The sequence below is a fragment of the Gallus gallus genome, chromosome Z (genome assembly GCF_016699485.2).
Source record: "Gallus gallus isolate bGalGal1 chromosome Z, bGalGal1.mat.broiler.GRCg7b, whole genome shotgun sequence".
In the NCBI taxonomy this organism is placed as follows: domain Eukaryota; kingdom Metazoa; phylum Chordata; class Aves; order Galliformes; family Phasianidae; genus Gallus; species Gallus gallus.
The window spans coordinates 50,562,471-50,583,534 of record NC_052572.1 but is presented as its reverse complement, the minus strand read 5'-3'; the positions used below and the strand labels follow the sequence as shown (position 1 = coordinate 50,583,534).

Sequence of the window (21,064 nt, the reverse complement as noted above, 5' to 3'; positions counted from 1 at the left end):
CCTCTCCTCTCCTTACATGTTACACTAAAGAATGACTTGTTTTGCATTTTCATTATGTATATATATTCTCCACACTTTTGGGTGAAGCTATGAATTGTTTCTCTTGGGTTGGGTACGCTGCGTTGTGAACATTTTAATAACATGATTTATTTCTGCTTTTTTAATTCTTTTGATCCTTTGTATTCTTTTAAGAAACACTACCAGGTAGAATATACTTAGACACAAATTTGTATCTCATCTGTAAAATTAAACCAAAAGAAATGCATCTTTGATTGATTTTATTTTAGAGGCAAAAGGATTAAAGATAAAGTCTTCCTTTCACTGACTGGAAACCAATCCCTATAGTATATTGCTGAAGAGTCACCCCTATGCCTTAGGTTAAGAGAAAAAAAATATTTTAAAATACTTTTATTTCTGCATTGTGTTAAGGCAGTTTATCATTTGTAGCATTGCTTAATAGCATTGAAGACTGTATTTCATTTGCAAAAGAAGTAGGCTTTGCTATTTATTCTGTGTTTCAGCCTCACTTTCTTTTTGCTAAAAATCCAAACTGGTTCAGTAGTTAAACCCCTTTAAAAATGATTTTACAGATAAACAGCAATTTTTTATAAAAGTGGTCTATCTATACTATGAAAAAAATAAGAATCAGGGGGCCAGGAAAGGGAAGGCTTTGACTCCTACGCTTCTAACCCTGGAATTACCAGAACTGTCTTTGCAGCTCCTGGTCTGGGGCCAGTCAGGGATTGTTTGTATTAAATTATCTTGGACAGCACTAGGTCTCCCTTTTGAAGCTCAAGACCACTTACAGCCATGTTTCTCCCAGCCACAGAGGCCAGCATTGAGTAGAGCTATATAAAGAGATGGAGAGAGAAATTCAAATCCATCAGCTATCTCATCTCTCTTCATCTCTTAAAATACAGAAAAGTCAAAAATACCCCAACCACTCTCTTTCTAATAGTCTGTCTGAAGGGACAGTAGATAGCCTCAAAAAACTAGCAATCAAGGCAGGCTTATGGGGAATATCAAAGATAAAACCCTTCTCTCCTTTTATTCTAAATAGTATTACATTGTGCAGCACATGTCATAGTTGGAAGTCTTCTCAACTGTGCTCATTTTCCTTCCTACCTTCCCACTAGTCTCATTTTAGGTTATATTTCTGTATGAGCTTAAAGCTGCTGATATCTAGAGAGGGAACATTTTGATTCATACCACCATATGGCAGCAAAACATATTTGCTGAAACAAAATAATGTGTGTATATGGCTTTCAGATTGGAGCTGATTCACAACTCAGCTGCCTTGAACAAATGTTTGCAGCTTCCATGTTGTTATCTGCACTGGGCCATGCACAAAAATATCTATGGTCTCTCAGTTTTCTGCACAATATACTATACCATACTTCTCACATAAATAAAGCATTACCTGATGGACAGGATGCACTGCTTTCTCCATAGCCTCCAGCCACCTATAAAATGACCAATAGTGAGAATAGCTCATGTATGTAGAGCAGAATAAGTGTGCAACACCACCTCTTTTAATTCTTGCTGATGTAGACAGCTTTCAAAGGAATGTGCAATTTTCAGGATACATTCAGAGCTACAGTATAGAAAACTATTGGATTAAATCTGAATAAATACTTCTAATTTGCAGAAAGGTAAGTTTCAGCTTGCTGTATAACACTGTAATAAATTAGGGCAATACTGATGATAGGATGAAGCTGAACATTTTGTACATAATTCAATATGTCATGCTAACTGATTGTTCTTCTGTCATTGTTATAATGTAAATAACAAAGTTGTAGAAAATGTAAAGCATCCTGAAACTGGAGACTATCAAATAAAGCAAGAAGTTTGTTGGCAATGTTATTCTTTTTGTGCCATGGATGAAGCAAAATAGAAAGTGAAAAACAATGCCATATGACAGTGGTGGATATCTAGAATACTAAGATTCTATAAAAACATGGGTGGAGAAGTCAACCTTAAAAAATGCCATCCTACTTCATAGCTTTAGATTTCAAACAATGCAAAATAAAACAAAAAGGGAAAAAGGATTGAGTTTCAGTACATCTTCAAACTAAAAGGCATTACTATTTATTCTTTTGAGTGATTTTAGTCTCTTTGTCTGCTATAGTATTTGGGAAATGCAGAAATAATAATTTTGGAGTCTAACTGTGAGAAAAGCCCAAACTCATTACCTCTTGTCTCATCCAACATGTTTTTGTGGCATATTTAGAATTTAAAATGAAAACATAATGATGTGTCAGAATGACAGAAAGGGAAATGGAAGAGGGGATTGTATTTATGACTTGCACTGTCCTTGCTGGGCAGAGGAAAGATCACTGGTGAGAAATGAACAATAGGAATGTTTACATTCACTTCCAAATCTTTCAAAAGGAAGATTTAAGTTTCCATTTGCAATGTCAGAGAAGGTATAAGAATATGTGCAACTTTCTTTTTTCCTCCGGACATAACTCAACTCATGTGAATTCAGAATAATCTTGAAGAGAGCATGAATGTTAAAAACTTGTTGAAAAAACTACCTCCTCATGAAAATAACAAAAAGGTAAATTCTGAAAAATATTCTTGAAAATCCTACAAACAAAAACCAGAAAAACAGAAATGCCATACTTCCTATATATCTTTTTTTCCCTATCAATCAAGGAAAGTCAACATTCTCCAAAAACATTCTCCAAAAATCCAGTTGTCCTCTCTCCAAATCGGAATAACAAAACTGACTCTGTTAAATGAAAGATCGCTTACCTCTTCATTTCTTGGTTAGAAGTTGCACAGAAGTAGAAAATCCTGTTTCCACTTTGAGGTATGCACTTAAAAACAAAAGGTTTACCCAGACTCGTGTCAACACCAATTTCCGCTCCTTCCAACTTTGTAACTTCCAAGGGTCTGCACTTTCCTTCATCCTGTAATTAAAGAAAAGAATAAGCTGTGCCAAAGTTCAAAGCTGAGACAGAATCAACTCAGGGAACACTGAAAGGTGTTGAAGTTTCGGACAGGCTTTTATGCCTTTCAAACTATCCTAATCCATTTGCTTTAATGATCAGTAGCCTCTGAAAATTCAGTGCAGTCACAAAAGTCAAAATAGTCACCTTGTGATCTTGATTCTATTTGTTTATTTATTTATCTATTTATGCTTTATCAGTTGTCATATCTGGGTGCAGAAATCTCACTAGCTGTAAATTTTCCAGCTTTTGAGGGTGGGTTTTCCAAATGTATCGATCAATTTAGGAACATCATAGAGTTATCACAGAATCATAGAATGCCTTGGGTTGGAAGTGACTTCACAGATCATCAGGTTCCAATCACTCTGCCACAGGCTGAGTTGACAACCAAGTCAAGTATTAGATCACATTGTGCAGGGCCCCATCCAAGCTGGCCTTAAACACCTCGAGGGACAGGGCAACCACAACCTCTCTGGGCAACTATTTTCAGCACCTCACCACTCCCTCAGTAAAAAACTTTCCCCTGACATTCAATTTAAATCTCCCCTCCTTTAGTTCAAGACCATCATCCCTTGTACTATCAGTATCTACTTGTGTAAAAAGTTGATTTCCCTCATGTCTATGAACTCCCTTTGAAAATTGGAAGACATAATGATGCCTCCTTACAGCCTTCTCTTCTTTTGCTGGCTGACCAGCCACAGTTCCTTAAGCCTATCTTCACAGGAGAGGTGTTCCAGCCCCTGGATCATCTTCATGGCCCTCCTCCAGACCCTCTCCAAATGCTCAACCGCCTTCCTGTTCTGGGCGCCCCAGACTTGGATGCACTACTCCAGATAAGTCCTTGTGAAGGCAGGATAGAGGGGGACAATCAATCACCCCTCTCACCCTGCTGGCTACCCCCAGGATACCTGGCCTGGGCTATTGGAAAACTTGGAAAACATGAGTCTATTCACAAAGCCCGCAGTCTGAATTTATGCTGAAAACCTCTCTTATATATACAGACAGAGGGAACAAAGGCTTGCATTCAGAAAATGGTGTCTGTATTTTAAAAGTCTGGATTTCAGTTCCTTTGTAAATTTGCCCTAAATATAGAACCATAGAATCATAGAATCACTAAAGTTGGAAAAGACCTCCAAGATCATACAGACCAATTGTCCACACATCACCATTATTTCCCACTAAACCATGTCCCACACTATGTCTATATGTTTCTTGAACACCTCCAGAGACAGTGACTCCACCACCTCTCTGGGCAGCCCATTCTAGTGCCTGACCACTCTGTTGGAGAAGAATTATTTCCTAACGTCCAGCCTGAATCTCTCCTGCTGCAACTTGAGGCCATTCCCTCTAGTCCTATTGATAGTCACATCAACACAACCTCTCTTCAGGTAGTTGCAGAGAGCTCTAAGACCTCCCCTGAGCCTCCTCTTCTCCAGACTAAACAATCCCAGCTCCCTCATAAGGCCTGTGCTGCAGACCTCTCACCAGCTTCATTACCCTTCCCTGGACACGCTCCGGGGCCTCAATCTCTTGTAGTGAGGGGCCCAAAATTGAACACAGTACTTCAAGTGCAGCCTCACCAGTACTGAATACATAGGAATGGCCACTTCCTTGCTCCTTCTGGCAACTCTATTTCTGATACAAACCAGAATGCCATTGGCCTTCTTGGCCACCTGGGCACACTGCTGGCTCATGTTCAGCTGAATGTCAACCAACATCCCCAGGCTGGTTTCCTCTACACAGTCTTCCAGCCACTCTGCTCCAACCTTGCAGCGTTGCTTGGGACTGCTGTGGGCAATGTGCAGGATTGAGCACTTGGTCTTGCTGAACTTCATCCTGCTGGCCTCAGCCTATCAGCAGCCTGTCCAGATTGCTCTGAAGGGCCTTCCTACCCCCTGGCAGATCCACACTTTCTCCCAGCTTAGTGTCTGCAAACTCATTGAGGGTGCATTCAATACCCTTATCCAGGTGATCAATAATGGTATTGAACAGGACAGGCCCCAGTACTGACCCCTGGGGAACACCACTCATGACCAATTGTCAGCAGGATTTTATTCCACTCATGACCACTCTCTGGGACTGGCCATGCAGCCAGTTCTTTACCCAGCAAAGAGTGGATCTGTCCAAGCCATGGGCTGCCAGATTCTCCAGGAAACAGTTGGAAACAGTGTCCAAAGTTTTGCTGAAGTCTAGGCAGACTATGTCAACAGCCATTCTCTCATCCACCAGGTTGGTTACTTGATCATAGAAGGAGATGAGGTTGGTCAAGCAGTACCTGCCTTTCATGAACACATGCTAGCTGGGCCTGATTCCCTGGCTGCCCTGTGTATGCCATCATCACCCTTGAGATGATATACTCCATAATGTTACCTGGCACTGAAGTAAATTTTTATCAGTACAATCATAACCATTCATAACCATTTCAGACAACTTTCGCTGGAAAGCTTTTTGAAATATTTTGTAGAGTATTGTTGTGGATTGATTTAGAGCTCTTAGAGACTGAAGAGTATTGCTAGTGTCTTTCTATATGGTTAGTTATAAGAAGCTCTTTAGCTCCTTAATGGAAGTGGGTAGGTGAAACAGTTCATTTTCCCACTCTCCCACCACAACTCTCATCAAGTATGTCATAACTCAAGGCAGAGGTGCACACATTTGGACAGTGAATTCTGACTGTTTTAAACAATGCTCTTAGCCCACTTGCTTTCAATAGCTATGACTATTGCTTTTACAATCACATTTAGTGACTATTTAGTGCTGGGATATAAGAAGACTAGTAGTGCTCTTTCCAGAATACACAGTTGGATTCTTGACCTATGCAAATCAACTGAATATTTGGAATGAACTTAATGCTGTCAGTAGGAGATGAATTACAAATGTTCCGTGTAATCTTTTATATTAGCTTCAAAATGAACATACATATATTTCCACAAAAAACACACAAACCACTCACTTAATAGATTTTTACATGCGTATTTGTATTTTCACTGGTACATGTAATTACTCCTTTGTTCTTAAAATATTCTGTAGGAAGAAAAATAACCCCCAGTACTGAAAAATAGTGCAAATAAACATCTGTGGATGTATTTCTTAGATTCTTCTGCTTTCTTCATTTTTTTTTTTCTGCTTTAAAATGCAAAGCTAAAGTCAATACAGTAGATGAAGACAATCCAGAAAGTCATCAGTGCTGTGTGACCTACTTTACTTATAATATCTTTAGACACAAAAACACATTGCAAAGATAGCATAAGCAAAATACATATTCTGGCTCCAAATCTCACTTCCAGTGCAGGGAATAATATGTGCTAGACCAATGAATCATTATCCATCAGGATCCTGTCCATCTTCTCTTTTCTGCTGACTTGTGGTCAGAAGGCAAAGGACACTGCAGGTGCTGAAAAGGCTGTGTGATTGCTGTAATTACGTGTCCCTATAAACTACTTTTCTAAATACTTTCTATGCTGTCTAGAATGAATGCAACTCGAGTTCTGTCATATCAAGAATGATTTATGCCCACTACTTTCCAAATTAACACATCTGGGAAAAGAATAAGAAGGATCTGAAGCACTCATTGCAAAGTGAACAAAATGTTCTTCCTTGACTGAAAGGCAAACTTTCACCCCTAATTCTGAAAGGCCAGAGGTAAAGGACATTTCTTTTCACTAATGTGTCTTTCATGAGCAATATCTTGTGAGCATTCCTATGGCAACGCTCCTGTTGTTACAAAAAGTGCTAAAGATATACAGCTGAAAAAACATCATAAAAGTTATTTGGTATTGCTGTGACTGCAGTGTAACCCACTGATGATACTGTCTCTTGGGACCTCAATATAAGTACAAGAAGCTTTCAGAGTTGATGGTATGTGCTGTAAAGATTTGAAATGAATTGTCTCAAATGTTAGCTACTACAACACTGTTCTGCACTTAAGAAAACAGATTTTTTGTTTTCTCAAGGTTGCTATGAGCTATTTCATAGATACTTGGCAGTTCACAAGATCTAACATGGATGGAGTCCTTTGGGTAGAGGGCAGAAAGTGTATACTATGTTGATAAATACTAGTCTAAGAATAACAGAAACAACTGAAGTAACTCTTCCCTTGCAGCTAGTGTTTCTTCAGGTGGTCTGAGTTTTAGGGGATTTTTTTCCTGAAAAAGAAGTTAATATACAAGAGGCTGAAAAGAGACATAATATGAAAGTAGGCATCTCCTTACTTTAATTTATGAAAAGGTCATAAAGGTAGGGTATGTAGATTGAGGTGTGTGGGAGGGTGGTCACAGATTTAGTGTAAAGAATTCCAGAAAATAAATGACATTCATAGCATTTGCCAGATAATTCACTGCAATTGAAGGATTTTGTTTGAGCAGGGTCATATTTACTATTCTAGTTAATCTTCTTTGTCTGACAGAAAGGGAAAACTGAAAAGATATATGAAGATTTCATGCTATTTATAGCAAAATAAATAAAAATCAACAGGAATAACTATACAAAGAGATTAAAATTAAGCTTTATGATACTGCAAGTACTAGGAAAATGGAATAGAAATAATTGTACAGAAAACAAGAACAAGTCCTAGAAAAATAATATAAGAAACTTAAAATATAAAGTTAAAATGAATGTTGTATTGAACCAGATCATTGGCTTTTATTGTGTACCACAGATTGGCTAGCCCAGGATTTTGGCAGAGGAATGTGCAAGGCAGTCACCCTCAGCTCACTGGCTCAAACTGGTTGATAATGATTTGAGAATTCTTTACTGTCTGGACATCTTTTCCTGACTTGCAAAGTATCTTTTTGGATGCACCCTATTTTCTTAAAGATAACATATCTGAAATGAGACAGGAAAATTACCTATTCTCCTTTTGCTTCTTATTGCCCATTTGCCCAACTTTCTCCATCAAAGCTGACATGGTTACAACCCTTCCTGGCACTCCAGCTCACAGTCTGAGGTGACCATCTGTTATTTTCTGTTTTTCTCTGCCCAGCCTCTTCCTTACTCACCAGTGTTGCTTACTTAGTAGTGTCTGTAAAATCTTGCTCTCCCTATCTCTTTTTTCTAATCAATACTCTTTAAGTTAGGCTTTTTTTTTTTTTTTTTTTTTTTTTTCCAGATATTTGTTAAATTACTGCTAGAGTGTCTCCATTTCTTCTTTGAGCTGAGCACATGGGATAAACTAAAGTAGAGGAATAGGCTTGCACATGCCAGGGAACAGAGATCTCTGGACTCCAGATCTGCTTGTATAGCTTTTTTTTCTTTTTTTCTTTTTCTTCCCTTAAATAGAGCTAAATTATCTTGTTTTTCATTTTGTTTTGCTTAAACCTTTCATATCCATATTAGAGTAGAGTAGCAGCATACTGAGGAGCAAGATAATAGAAGAAAAAATATGCAGACATTCCTCTGATTTGAAGGACTTTATTACTGTACACCTAACTACACTGACTGTCAGATGGCAGTCAATGTGGTGGGCTTGTTATGTGTTTTATCTTCAAATTTCTTTTGCTGAAGTTGAGTCATTTACTGCAATTCATTGCACAATAGGTAATTAAGAGTTTTCAGGACTAAGTCGTAGGAAGAACATAGGAAGACTAGGTTATATTTTTGAATAATTTGAATCAAGTTCAAATTATGACTGATTATGACTCTTTGTCTGGGGTACACTATGCAATCTGTTGGTAGTCCAAAATTAACTTATATATCATATCAGCCAGAAGTATTTAATATTTATCAATAGAAAGAATACTGCGGAAGTAGTGGAAATGTTGGAGTCAGCATCTAAATTGAAAAATATATCCTGGAGCCATGGGAGTCATGGAAATCGTAGAGAAGAAATCAGTTTGTATACCAGCTCTAAATAACGTGGCAGCTCCCAGACTGTGATGATAAAGCTCTAAGCAAGACTAAAGAACAAACAGAAGTGGTATCTTTATGAGCAGTGGCTCAGGTCTAAATCTATTTATAGCTAAGCCTTTTATATAAAGTGCTTAGGCTTAGTGATGAGCCTGTACAGCAGAACAAAGGACTGAATGTTTATCATAGATTGAAATGCTGTGAAGGGTCCACACATGGCAGGCATGGATTTCTTTCTTGCTATAATAATCAGACCCTGTACCTACCACAGAAAGAAAGATAATTTAGAAGCATCTTTTCTTCTTTCTATTCTATTCTGCTGGGGAAAGTAGAATAGAGCACCCACAAGAAACCAGCAGCATGTACTGTAGAGTCTGTGTTTCGTTTTTGTTTGTACGTACACTTTCTTTAAAATGACCCCAGTCTGAGATAGAGAAACCCAACTGTAGAAAGAAAAGGAAACATTTAAGTCTGCATTTAAATTTTGTCTCTGTGTCTAGGGAGGGCTTTCACTTGTTCTGTAAGGCATGGGTCCAAAGTGATGTGTTTTTATGTGAATTAAGGCAAAACAGAGGACTGGAATCCAGTTGACTAAACGTGTTGTTTAAAAGTTGAATGTTATTTAGAATAAAAAGGGATAGCAAACTGTAATATACCTTCCAGGTGTTCTGAATAAGAAAGAGGGTGAGAAAGGAACAATTTACAGACACAAATACATCCTAATGAAGACAACTAAGGAGCACGATTTCTTTTATAGAGGCTTCATTAATTAGAGACTACTCAATGAGGAAAGCATTCTTCCAGTGAAAAAAAGTGAAGGTTAGGGATCCTTTGAGTGGAAACAGCACTGTATAATTTTCTGAGCAATATTTAATTGCCACTGTGCTGTGTTAAATTGTGATAAACAGAGTAGGCTAAGTTCTGCTGAGCTATTGAAAAGGACTATTTTCTTAATGGAAATAGGATTGCAACCTTCTAGCTGAACATCGATGATATTTAGTTGTTTATTAGTTAGTCTGGGATCTTTTTAAATTTTTCTTTTTGTTAAGACATTTTAAGAAATGTTATGAAATCTTCATTCCCTCCATCCTTTCCTCAACTTTTGCTTAGTTACTCACAGTATGACTGAGGGCTTCCTAGAAGCATTAAACTTTTAAGACTAAGAAATGCAAATTAAAGTTTTTTTTTTTTTTTTTTTTAAACAGACAGACATTAGATATTATCACCACAAAGTCCAACAGATAGTCATCCTTCCACTTCACTGCTTCCATTGTGATCAAGGAGGGTCCTTTTCACTGATTATTTGTTCTCACAACAACATGTGATGCATTTTTCTCACAGAAAGAAAAAACATGATGAACTGTAATGAACGCCATTACTCTGAGGGTTGAACTACACATAAAGATGAACTTGCTTCTTTTTTTTCACTCACAGTTCACTTTGTTGCTACATCTCTATAACAAGCACTTTCTTACTGTCAAGACAGCGATTTTCAGCTCAACTACTGTCAGCTTAACTTCTCCTACTTTTTTTATCATATTTCTTCTTTCTACTTCCCTTCTTCTAGTTCATTCAAAATGCTAGCTGCAAAACTATTGTCTCTAGATATTTGTTTTTAATTACTTTTGTTCCATATTATTCTTAGCTGAGAGAATCGAAGATTGAAATGGAATAATTGACAAATGTAACATAAGCACCCAATAGACAACTGGTATGACTAGAATATATTAGTGCTGGATTTCTGGGAAATATCATGTCTACAAGGGAGATACTTTAAAACCACATTCTCCTGTTTGGAACCAGTCATCTTTATAGCTTCTCTTAGACTATAACCTCAGCAATATTTAATTCATATTTTCCTTTTCAGGTACTAGATTGGTCCTCCATCTCACTCTCCTGTTTCCCAGGGTTTCTTTATGCAAAGGGAGAAGAAATATTTCCTAGGAACACAGTAAGTCATAAAACAGAGAGGAGTTAGGACATTGTTACAAACATGATCTTTTGCTGATTCTTCTAATTTTGTCAACTCCTTTTTTTTTTTTTTTTAATCCACAGTACAACTTAATGATTACTTTTTTTAAATCAATCTGTTACAGAAGAAACTATGAAATTCTGGCTTTGGATGATAATTTTAGTGGTTTTGTAAATCCCAGCACTTAATTAACTTCTTCCACGAATGATACTTACAATGAAAAAAATTGGGAAATATGTTTTTGGCTATGATTCTTTCTTTGTCCTGGTGCTTTCCTATTAAAGGTAGAACACTATGATCTCTTCAGCAGGTGCATCCTCATAATAAAGAAATAGAGAAATGCACATTCCATATCTTTCAAATGCCTTATTGACCAATTTGCTACGGGGTCCCAATAATTCTATTCTGTATTTTAATGAGTTTAATATCTGGTACTTTTTATCCTGAAGGCATTTTAAGCATGTTGTTAATTTTTCAAGTTAGCTGACAGGTTCTAAAAGATTCTTGATGAGGCAGCTCGGAGCTCTGTGTGAAACTTATTTAACTTGTTGAGTTGGTGCTCTACTGCTGTGGCTAGATTGCATTTGTCATCTTTCTGGTCTAATGTAAGGCTGATTAATGTTTCTTTGTCTTACACAGCAGTGTTCACTGAATCACAGAAGCGCAGAATCACAAAATCAAGTAGTGGTTCAGGTTGGAAAGGAACTTTTGGAGATCAGCTAGTCCAGCCTTCCTACTCAAGCACATTACTCAGGATTGTGTCCGAATGGCTTCTGAATATCTTCTGGAAAGGAGACTGTGAAATTTCTGGGCAACCTGTACTAGTGCCCAATGGTATTCAGCACAGACATTTTCTGGTGACTTTGCAGTTACCTTACTGTACTGTGCATGAAATGCTGGGGTTAGAGCAGGAGACACCACTATCTTTAAAGAAAGCATTAATGTGACTGTACTGGTGTGCTTCCTGTCCTTGAAGAAATGCATAAACTCAAACTGAAGATAACTGTGTATCTTTGCCTCAGAGTAGGACCAAAGTGTACATTATTGTCTCTCTCCTCACCACGTTCAGATATCTTTCCTTTAGGTTTAAACTTTGGCACAAAGAAAATTCATGCTTGAGAAGAAATACACTATGAAGTGTATAGTGGACCTTCTCTGCTGCTCAGTGTAGGCTAAACTGCTATAAATTGTCACAGCTATACTGATCACAGTAATTAACAAAAATAAGTGTGTAATCCTAATATGGCCATGTCCCTGCTATGAGGTGGTAAACAAAGCTGTGTCTGCTGTGGTAACATAGCTGTGTTTTACTTGTTTGAATAAGTACTTCAAGAATCAAGGTCAGTGACAGCATCTACTTGAGGGAAAACAAAATGACCTTGTAGGAAAAGTGATTGAATCTATTGCAATAGCTATAATTTCACCAGTGTGTGATTGGATAGAGATGAGTCTGAAACAGCAGCAATTACATGGGTGAATCAATATGTAAAGTGCTCCAGAAACATCAATCACTTTTTTAATGTAGGTGGGAAAAGGAACGTTCAGGCTGGATAATTTGTACCTGTAAATAGCAATGATGAGGAAATATATCTCTTTGTGTCTGTTGGTATGAAGTAAAACAGAAGATGAAACAAGCTGTCCCTTCTCAATAATGTAGAAGAATATACAAATACATACTTCAGGCATACATAAAAAGACTAGTTGTCTTCTTACATAGATGTAAATCAGGCATGATCTTCTTGGAATCCCTGGAGTTACACCAGCATAAACTGTTGTTCTTGTCATTAGCACAAAGCCCTAGTTATACCTCAAAACAGAGGAATCTGGCTAGCTTGCTTGGTACTGATCTACAGATTATACTGAACTACTACTGCCTCTTTGAAGAGGCATTCTTGCCCTCAATGCATTGTTTTAAAGAACATTGTATATCCACTAAGTAGAAACATTTGTCATCCTAAGTGAGGTAAGGCCTAGAATATATTGTTTCTAATATAATTGCATAGCTGACGTATTACATAAATGTGTTACACTAAGAACATTATTTGTAATTTTCTTTGAAAAGGCGTGGGATGAACAGCATCTGTACTTGTTGTTCTTCTTATGTCCAGACAGAAAGCTCACCAAAAGAAAGGAAAAATGCTAAGGAATTCATTTGAGCTTCCTTAACTCATTTGGGCATTGAATCTCTCAGGAGCGAAGACATGCATTTATACATAAGCATCTTTCTTTCTCTCTTACTAAAGGCTTCTTTGGAGTCCTTTGTGAGGAAAGAAAGTCCTCATGCTTTCAGGAGCTTATTTCAGTGTATTCTGTGGCATCTGGAGAGAGAGCGAGAGCAGCTGGCTAGAACAATAGCATGAAAGAATTCAAAAGGTGTTTAAATGGCACTAGTCTTTCATAATGCAAGAAAAAACATGGTAATTATGATGATATATTTATGTGGTGCTTTAAATTTATTTACCTTTTTTAAGCAAAAAGCTTTTTAGCATGCTTTCAACATTAAAAAGCCCACTATCAAAACATAACACTGGATTATTTAGCTACTTTTTCAATGCTGTTTTTTTCCAAATTCAAGACAAGGGTAGCTCTGTTAAAAAAATAAAAAGAAGAAGAAAAAAAGTAGGCTTATAAAGAAACCTGTTATTTGAAAGAAATAAAATGAAAATGAAATTAAATACAAATGAATCTAAGACTATGAGGTACCTTCTAATCCTTAATCCAATTTATATTATGTTCAGTGTCTTCAGAAGTAATTAATTGATTGAGAAGTAGAGAGTATTTAAAAGGCATATCTAGTTTTTTTTTTACATCTCGGGAATCTGAGGGAAGACATGGCTAGGATAAAATAAACGCCTTTCCTCAAACAAGTGTTCCAAAATGTTTGTATCCTTTTCAGTGTACAATTTTCTTTTGTTTGTTTGTTTGAGATCAGCATGGTTAATGTTGAAATAACAATGACTGAAAGCCAGACTGTGTTGTAGTACAGAGGGGTTCTGCAGCATAACCTTGGTTAGATAGCTACTACTCATATGACGGCATATGCAGGAAAAAAAGCCTACCAGATTCTGTGCTGAAAATGTCAAGTGGATAAAGAACTGCAGAAGAGAAACCTCTTTCTGTAATTTTTAATTACTTTTCACAAAATGACTTTTATCCACAGAAGTGACTGGTTTTGATCAAGAAGCTTAAACGTCTGAAAGCCTGTATAATTTCAGTTTGAATATGAAACTTCACAGTGTCATGTGAATTCTTTTCTTCATCTTAGTGGTACTGCCCATGAAAATCTATGCTTAGAATCACTAAGAGACCAGAATGCATTGGGGGAAAGAAGGGGGTGAACAGAGATCCTGAACAAGAGAAGGATTTTTCTCACTAAGTCTTCAAAGCAAAGGTCTTGGGAAGCATTGCATCAGCATCTTTTAGGTAAAAAATAATTTTGTGCCAAGGTTTTTACCAAGAGAGACAATATTTCTAGTCAGAATTTTACAGGATTGGCTCTACTATGCATGTAAAAGGGACTGAACAGACTCATATATATATATATATAAATAAATATATATATATATAAACAGTGAAATGAAATACACGGGTGGCTTAGGGAAGGATGGTGTAGGAGAAAAAAATAACGTAAAGGTAGATTTATGATCAGGAGTGAAGACTGTTGTATTATCTTCCCCATAATTATCTACTTGTTGAAGTACCCTAAAAGTGTCTTACTGCCTAGAATATGTTCATGTTTATTGCAAATTTGGACTGATACGTCTACACATGTATGCCTGTATGTGTAAGTCCTTCATACAGTGAGTTGGCCAAGAGGTTCCACGGTCACATGGAAGAGCTCCAAATGATTTTCAGGGCAAGGACTTTGTGCCTTGCTGAGGTTCTCTTTTTTTTTTATTATTATTTATTTATTTATTTATTTATTTTTGTTAAGAATGGACATTTCATCACAGTGCAGATGTCAGTGTGTTTTACAGATCTTTTCAAATCGTGTGTTGGAGACAACTGTTTCTAATAGGAGATGTCCGTAGATTTCACTAGATTTGCTGGATGTTACTTGGGCTTCATCAAGTGATAAATTCCTTACTAAGGGTTTCCAATTAATATAATAATCTCAAATCATTTTTACAAGCTCCAAAGGGCCTTAAAACATAACGTTCTAAATAGAACACCGGCTTTGGAACGGATTTATTTAGTTGTATCGATGTAACTTTCCCGATGAGTAACTTCACGACAAAGCAGCACAAGGGAACGGATTAGGAACTGTACCTACACCTGGTCCTGCTTAGCCCCTCACGAACTGCAGTACGCTCTGCCGAGCAGCACCTGTGTGCGATACGAGCCTCCCACCTGCTGGACGCCGGCTGCAAACGATCGCTGCGGCCCTGGAGCAGTCCAGCCGCCGCATGAAAGCCTGGTGAAGCCCCTAGTGGCAAACACTTCTAAGGGAAACAGCTGCTTTTTCTGTTGTTTTGTTTTGTTTTGTGTGGTCTGTTTGGTCTGTTTTCTTTTGATTATTTCTAGTGCGTTAATCTCGCCTCGCCTCGCCTGTCATCAAGCAACCTGCTCTAATGCCATATACAAAAACATCTCTAGTGCTGATGTTACTTAGTAAATATTACAAGTCAAGATAACCAGCTGTAAATCTGAGTACAATGCTGATGTGCTTTATAGTTCAGAACACAGCTTCCTCCATCACCAGCCCATCTCCTTACCTTCTTGTGTTTGTAATAGTGTAGATAGCCATTATGCTTCAGCACAAACCATCTCTTCCTCCATCCCTTCAATATTGCTGATTGTGTTCGTTTGTGCAAGTATCCTCGGCAGGTAGGCCTGGGGGTGTTAGGGTAACGGCTTATATCTGATCCCACCACCATAGTTAGGATATCAGGGCCTAAAATATTACATGAAAAATGTGAAAACACAAGTAAAAACTATAATCCAGTCTGTTTGAATGTCCCTAGGGGATACAGAGCAGAAAGGAGTATTATACCTCTTGCCCTTCTCTCCCGGTGTAAATTCTAGAAGAAATAAGGAGTTCATTTCCTATGAAGGAAATTAAATCATTCCTATATTTCATTTTCCTTTTGTAGAAATCCAGGAATTAAATTCATTTTGTCTAGAGGACTAGTAATGGGACCAACTATTCAAAGACACTTCCAGAAATGGTTTTTGTGCTATACCTTTGCAAGTTGCAGCTTAGGCACTTGCGTATTTTATTAGTTTAGGGAAGTGGCTGGATTTCATTAACCAAAATGTGGGCATAATTTGGAGCTTATTAAAAAAATTACTGATGATCTGAGAAATCTTGAATATTCTTACTCTTCAATGTCCTGGAGTCCTTTTCTGCCATTTGTGCAGCTCTGTGAGGAAGCTAGCTGTTGGAGATTAACTTGGGCTAATCTGTCCACTTATCAACTGAAGAAGGTAAGCACTCAAGAGAGATGATAGGTCACAAAGTTGTCTGAAAATGTGGTACTGTTATCAGCACTGTGGTACCATTTTATAATATTAGCTGATACTATCAGCACAGCTATGGCTTTGACCCCAGAGGCCTGAAATTCTGACTGTATCAGATACTACTTCACAGCATGCTGCAATGCCTTAAAAAGGTTTGAGAACAGTGACTATGACATATTTTCATTTGCCAAATGTTTGCTGGACTTATCTTCTGGGGACATTTGACTTTGGAAATGCTGCATGTGTGCCAAGATTCAGGGCAGGGGGTGTTCTCTTGAAGGAGTTAAAAATACCATGTAATTAGAGATTTATCTACTGAAAGACTTGACAGGTTCTTCTTAAATGTAACAGTGTGAATGGCACTTCTAGAATTAAAGAACTTGGTATGTGTCAAGATAAATTTGTCCCTGTCTTGTAATAGCATTTTAACGTATTGAATTTCCCAAGAGCCCTTGTCAACACCATATCTGGGATAAATAAAAGAAGTACAGTAGATTGACTTTCAGCATTTAAACATGAATATCTCTGGGCTTTGTCACCAGAGCTTGCAGAAGAAGATGCAAGTTTAATATCACTGAATCTTTGTTTCTTTGATACTCTAAAACAAAAAATGCCTCAATGAAATAACTTCTTTGCACTCCTGGTTGTCTACAGGTCTAAGAGACACAGAAATACCATTGAACCAAGCTGTGAGTTCTCTCCCTGAGGAAGCATGAGGCATAAATAGGGTATCGATATCTCTGCAGTGATTTTCAGGACTTTCTCAGTCACCTTCTCTAAGGCAGGAGAACTGAAAACATTACTGCCAAATGCACTCTTTGGGGAATATTTTGTCAGTGTGGCCATCTTCTGTTGTATACCTAGCAAGGGCTAGATAAATAAGAGACTTAGATAATGTTATTTACAATGATCCCAAACTTACCTTTCCTTGCCATATTGGCAGCTTCTGAGTGTGGCATGCTAGTTACATCAGTTCCATTGACTGCTATCAGAATATCCCCAACCTGCAGCCCTGCTTCTTCAGCTGCGCTGTCTGGAGTAAAAAAAAAAAAAAAAAAAAAAAAAGTATTTTATTTAGACTTCATATATGAAGCGTGCAATCAATCTTTTAGGGCAAAACAGTATCTGTGAGACCAGTCAAGAAAGTATGGCTTGTGGTCTTTGAGAGTTAATGTGGAGGCGAAGTAAGTTTTCCTGAGCAACATACTATTGGTCTGTAAATGAAATCTCAGGATTTAGGTATGGATTCAGAACTAAAAAATGACTGACAGAGGAGAGATGTCCTTTAAAAACTCCTTTAGGACACAGATGCTTTTAGAGGCAAAAGGCATTTCAATATCTGAAGGGTTTGCTCTAAACTGCAAACAAAGATGTGATGCAATGTTCTGTGAAATCAGTGGAAAAAACATCCCTTATTAAAGTCAGCTTTGGATTTAAGACCAAGAAATAACCTAAGATTTCTTTCTGTGCTGATTCTTAAATATTCCTAATGTATTGTGAAGGAAAAAAAAATCTTTGGAAAATATTGTTCCTTATCTATGTTACTTTATTATTATTATTATTTGTATTATGTTTATGTACCCTGTTGTTCAGTACATGTGATTCTTCAATGTCTTTCTGAGGATGCTTAGAAGTTGTAGGGAACAGAATAGTAAAAGTTCAGTACGGAATAGTAGGCAGAAAGAAGCTGTGGTTCACTCTCATGTGATACAAATAATTTGCAGATCAGACATTCTGGTTTCTGCTGGCCTTGAGGGCCTCATGCAAGACTTTATGGTCATGAATGATCTTTAAGATATTATAAAAATATTCTGACTTTAATATAAAAACAAAAAGGAATATAGGTGCAAGTTTTATGACTGTTCTAATGAAATGTGTAATATTTTGAGAAAACAAAATTGTACTAAAATTTGTCTGTAAAAATGACCTTATTGTATTTAAAAGCAACTTCATGTGAAGACAAAACATGAAAATAAACTTAATAGGAATTATATGCATCATGATTACCTGTTTTGCTATGTCTATTTTTAATTGGTAGTTTATAGGGTTAAGTTGGTAGGTATTAGGGCTAATGCTTCATTCATGACATATTATGTACTCTTGTTTAAGTACCTAGTTTTCTCCCATTCTATTTTGAAAGGTCTCTTCTGAGGTTGTACTTTTTCATTTAAGAGTACTTACATGACCTGTATGTTTACTATAGGGAAGTGAGCCAAAACTTTTAATGCTAGACTTAAATTCCAAGCAGTCTGATATAATAGCTCAATGTCCAAGTACACGTTGTCATAGTTGTGCTATTTATATGAATGTTGGCTGAGCTCAGTAATTTTCTTATAATAATCAGAAACAAATGATAATGATCTTTAACCTTTTTACTAGAAGTAATATTCTAATAAGATAAGTGAATGAGTTTTTTCCTTCAAAATTACTTTTTCAGCCTCATGGTAAATAATATTTCATTTTTCAAGATTGTATAGTCTCAAAGGCTATAAATTAAAATAATTCAAAAAATTATACTGGAGTAAAATTATGTGCTTGTTTCAGGATGAAGAAGATTACATAGTCACTATTTAATCTCAGTAGGTCTTTTGCATAGTATTCTGTAGGCAAAGGGTTTTTTTTTCAGATTTACATTTTTGGCAAGACTTCAATTGACAATGGAAATTACTGATTGCATTCATACAGATAAATAGAGAATGTTCTCTAAAATATGTTGGCAAAATCCTGTTTATTTTCATGTAGGTTACAGTAAAAGAGTAAGAAATTCCTATATAAAAAATAGACACAACCATATAGAAGATAAGAGAACCACTTACTAAATTTCCTTTTTCTTTTTTTTTCTTTTTTTTTTTTAATTTAATTTAATTTTTAAAATTTTAATTGATCTGTCCTCCATGAGTTTCTCCTCTGGACTGAAGACTTAATTTTTAGTATTTAATAAGCGGAACAGTGCAAGAAGTTGGAGTGACTTTTAGAACTGAGCAGGAACATCCTGCATAATACATGGTTAAGGTATAAATATAAAGATGTTCAGATCTTAAGGGAGTGCACATGTTTCTAATACAAGTCTTAAAAACAGTGAATTGTTAGCAACATATTGACCTTTTCAGATGTCTTTTTTTTCTCCCTACATGTAGTTCCCTTGCTTAGACTTTTGACTTCTCTGATTTTCTCTATTGAAATTTAATAGCTCAGGATCAAGTTTTTACATTTTCAGCTAATGTGTTCATGGGCCTCTGATGTTCTACCATCATGGCCAGGAAACTGGGCAGCACACGAAGTAGCAGAGCTGTTAACAGATATCTGACTTGCTAGAGGGCACTTTTGGTAGTAGAAATTCTCAGAATCTCCCATGCTTTCTGCTCTTTCTTCAACTCTACTTTATCCATCCTGAGGTGCAGAGAGCAGCAGAGCAAACAGTATTCCAGAGTGAATCAAGGGTATAGCAGCAATACAAGGCCTTGTCTTTTATTTTCACTGCTGTTAAAGATGGGAGCAACATTTAGTTTTCTTTCTAAACTGCTGTTACACACAGAGCTGAAGATTTCAGAGATCTTGCAGTGGCGAGTTCCATGATCTCAATCTGGAGTGTAACTGCCAATATCGTGTTCTGCATCATTCCTATCTACGGATATTTATCTTTGTTAAAACTCATCTGCCACATTTTTGTGTTCACTCACACAGTTTTCTGAGCTCTTTCTGGAGTTCCTCACCATGACCTGATGACAGTACAGAGCTTTGCATGCCACCTTATCAAGGTTTGTAGATGGCTTATTGGAAACCCCTCCAAGCATAACTGTCCCCAGCTAATGACACTTTTGAAAGTGTTAGGAGGGTTACTGCACCCTGCATTTCATTCTAAAGGATCAGTTGCCATTAAAAGATGTCAGCCCCAAAATGTTGTAGATTGGGTCTTGAGAAAGGTTAGTAGCAGACACTTGTAAGAGGTATGAACTGGCACTGAAGGTCAACAAAGAGCGCAGTACTATTTTCCTGCAGGCATGTTGGGTCTCTAAAATAGCATGTCACAACCTGTTCAAGTATGTTGTATTAAACACCTTACATCCACCACATATGGAAATGATTTACATACATATATACAATACACTATTATACAACAAATGCTTTCATTTATGCATATTGTAATACTATATCATTAAATATCATATATGTATTTTAGACATTTTTGTAGCAGAATTTAACTGGTGTAAGCACGACTTACTTGTATCGACTTCAGTGACAAGAATAGGTTTTGAGAACTGGATACGGAATCCCCAAGGGTAGTTTCCAGTTCCTTTGGCAATCTTCACTGTTCTTTCACGAACTGCAGAAATTGGAAAAAGAGATCCCTTTTTCTCTGCAAATCAAGTTCAATTTGAATACCAGCAGCCTATTTTTAAACCTTATAATCTATGAGCACTACAATTACTGATTCTGCAGATGGCTAGGGTGGCTTGGCATCACTCCTAGCTGTTTGGTACTGCTCCTCTGACAGTCTGTACTTCCCTCACACCATGACGGATAAGGCACAATTCAACTTAAGGCAAAGGCAAACAGCACAGATAAAATCTGCTTTCGTCAGAAGTTTAAGTTGTGTGGCTGGACTTAGTACTCAAGATCCAGAGAAGTCATCATATGTTCCACTCCACTGACCACAGTCTGGGAGAGAAAAATACTCTTGCTCTTTGTTAAATGAATGTGTCAGGCCTCTAAGATGCAAACAGAAAATACACTATAAATTTTCAAATCTATTTATCGTAGAATCACTCTTTTTCCATTTTAAGAAGGTCTCTATCTTTTGGTTATCAGTTGTTTACTTTTCTTTCACCCACTCTTC

At 37.0% G+C, this 21,064-nt stretch overlaps 1 protein-coding gene across 1 annotated transcript; it reads right to left on the bottom strand.

The window, feature by feature from the left end:
* Window positions 1-752: 752 nt before the first annotated feature.
* On the bottom strand, window positions 753-20,728 carry LOC121108298 (serine/threonine-protein kinase pakC-like). The gene is made up of 6 exons (XM_040655863.1): window positions 20,450-20,728; window positions 17,150-17,260; window positions 15,483-15,661; window positions 2,758-2,915; window positions 1,421-1,463; window positions 753-848 (listed from the first exon to the last, which is right to left on the bottom strand). The coding sequence occupies exons 2-6, from the start codon at window positions 17,184-17,186 to the stop codon at window positions 753-755; spliced, it is 513 nt and encodes a 170-aa protein (XP_040511797.1). The 5' UTR covers window positions 17,187-17,260; window positions 20,450-20,728.
* Between the last annotated feature and the right edge of the window lie 336 nt (window positions 20,729-21,064).

Excerpts from the sequence above, each read along its gene's own strand:
- LOC121108298 (XM_040655863.1), bottom strand. The coding sequence starts at position 17,186 with ATGCCACACTCAGAAGCTGCCAATATGGCAAGGAAAG. Across the intron at positions 2,916-15,482 it reads ACTATTACAAACACAAGAAG|GATGAAGGAAAGTGCAGACC; the intron begins GTAAGGAGATGG and ends CTTTAATTACAG. Across the intron at positions 1,464-2,757 it reads TCTAACCAAGAAATGAAGAG|GTGGCTGGAGGCTATGGAGA; the intron begins GTAAGCGATCTT and ends GTCATTTTATAG.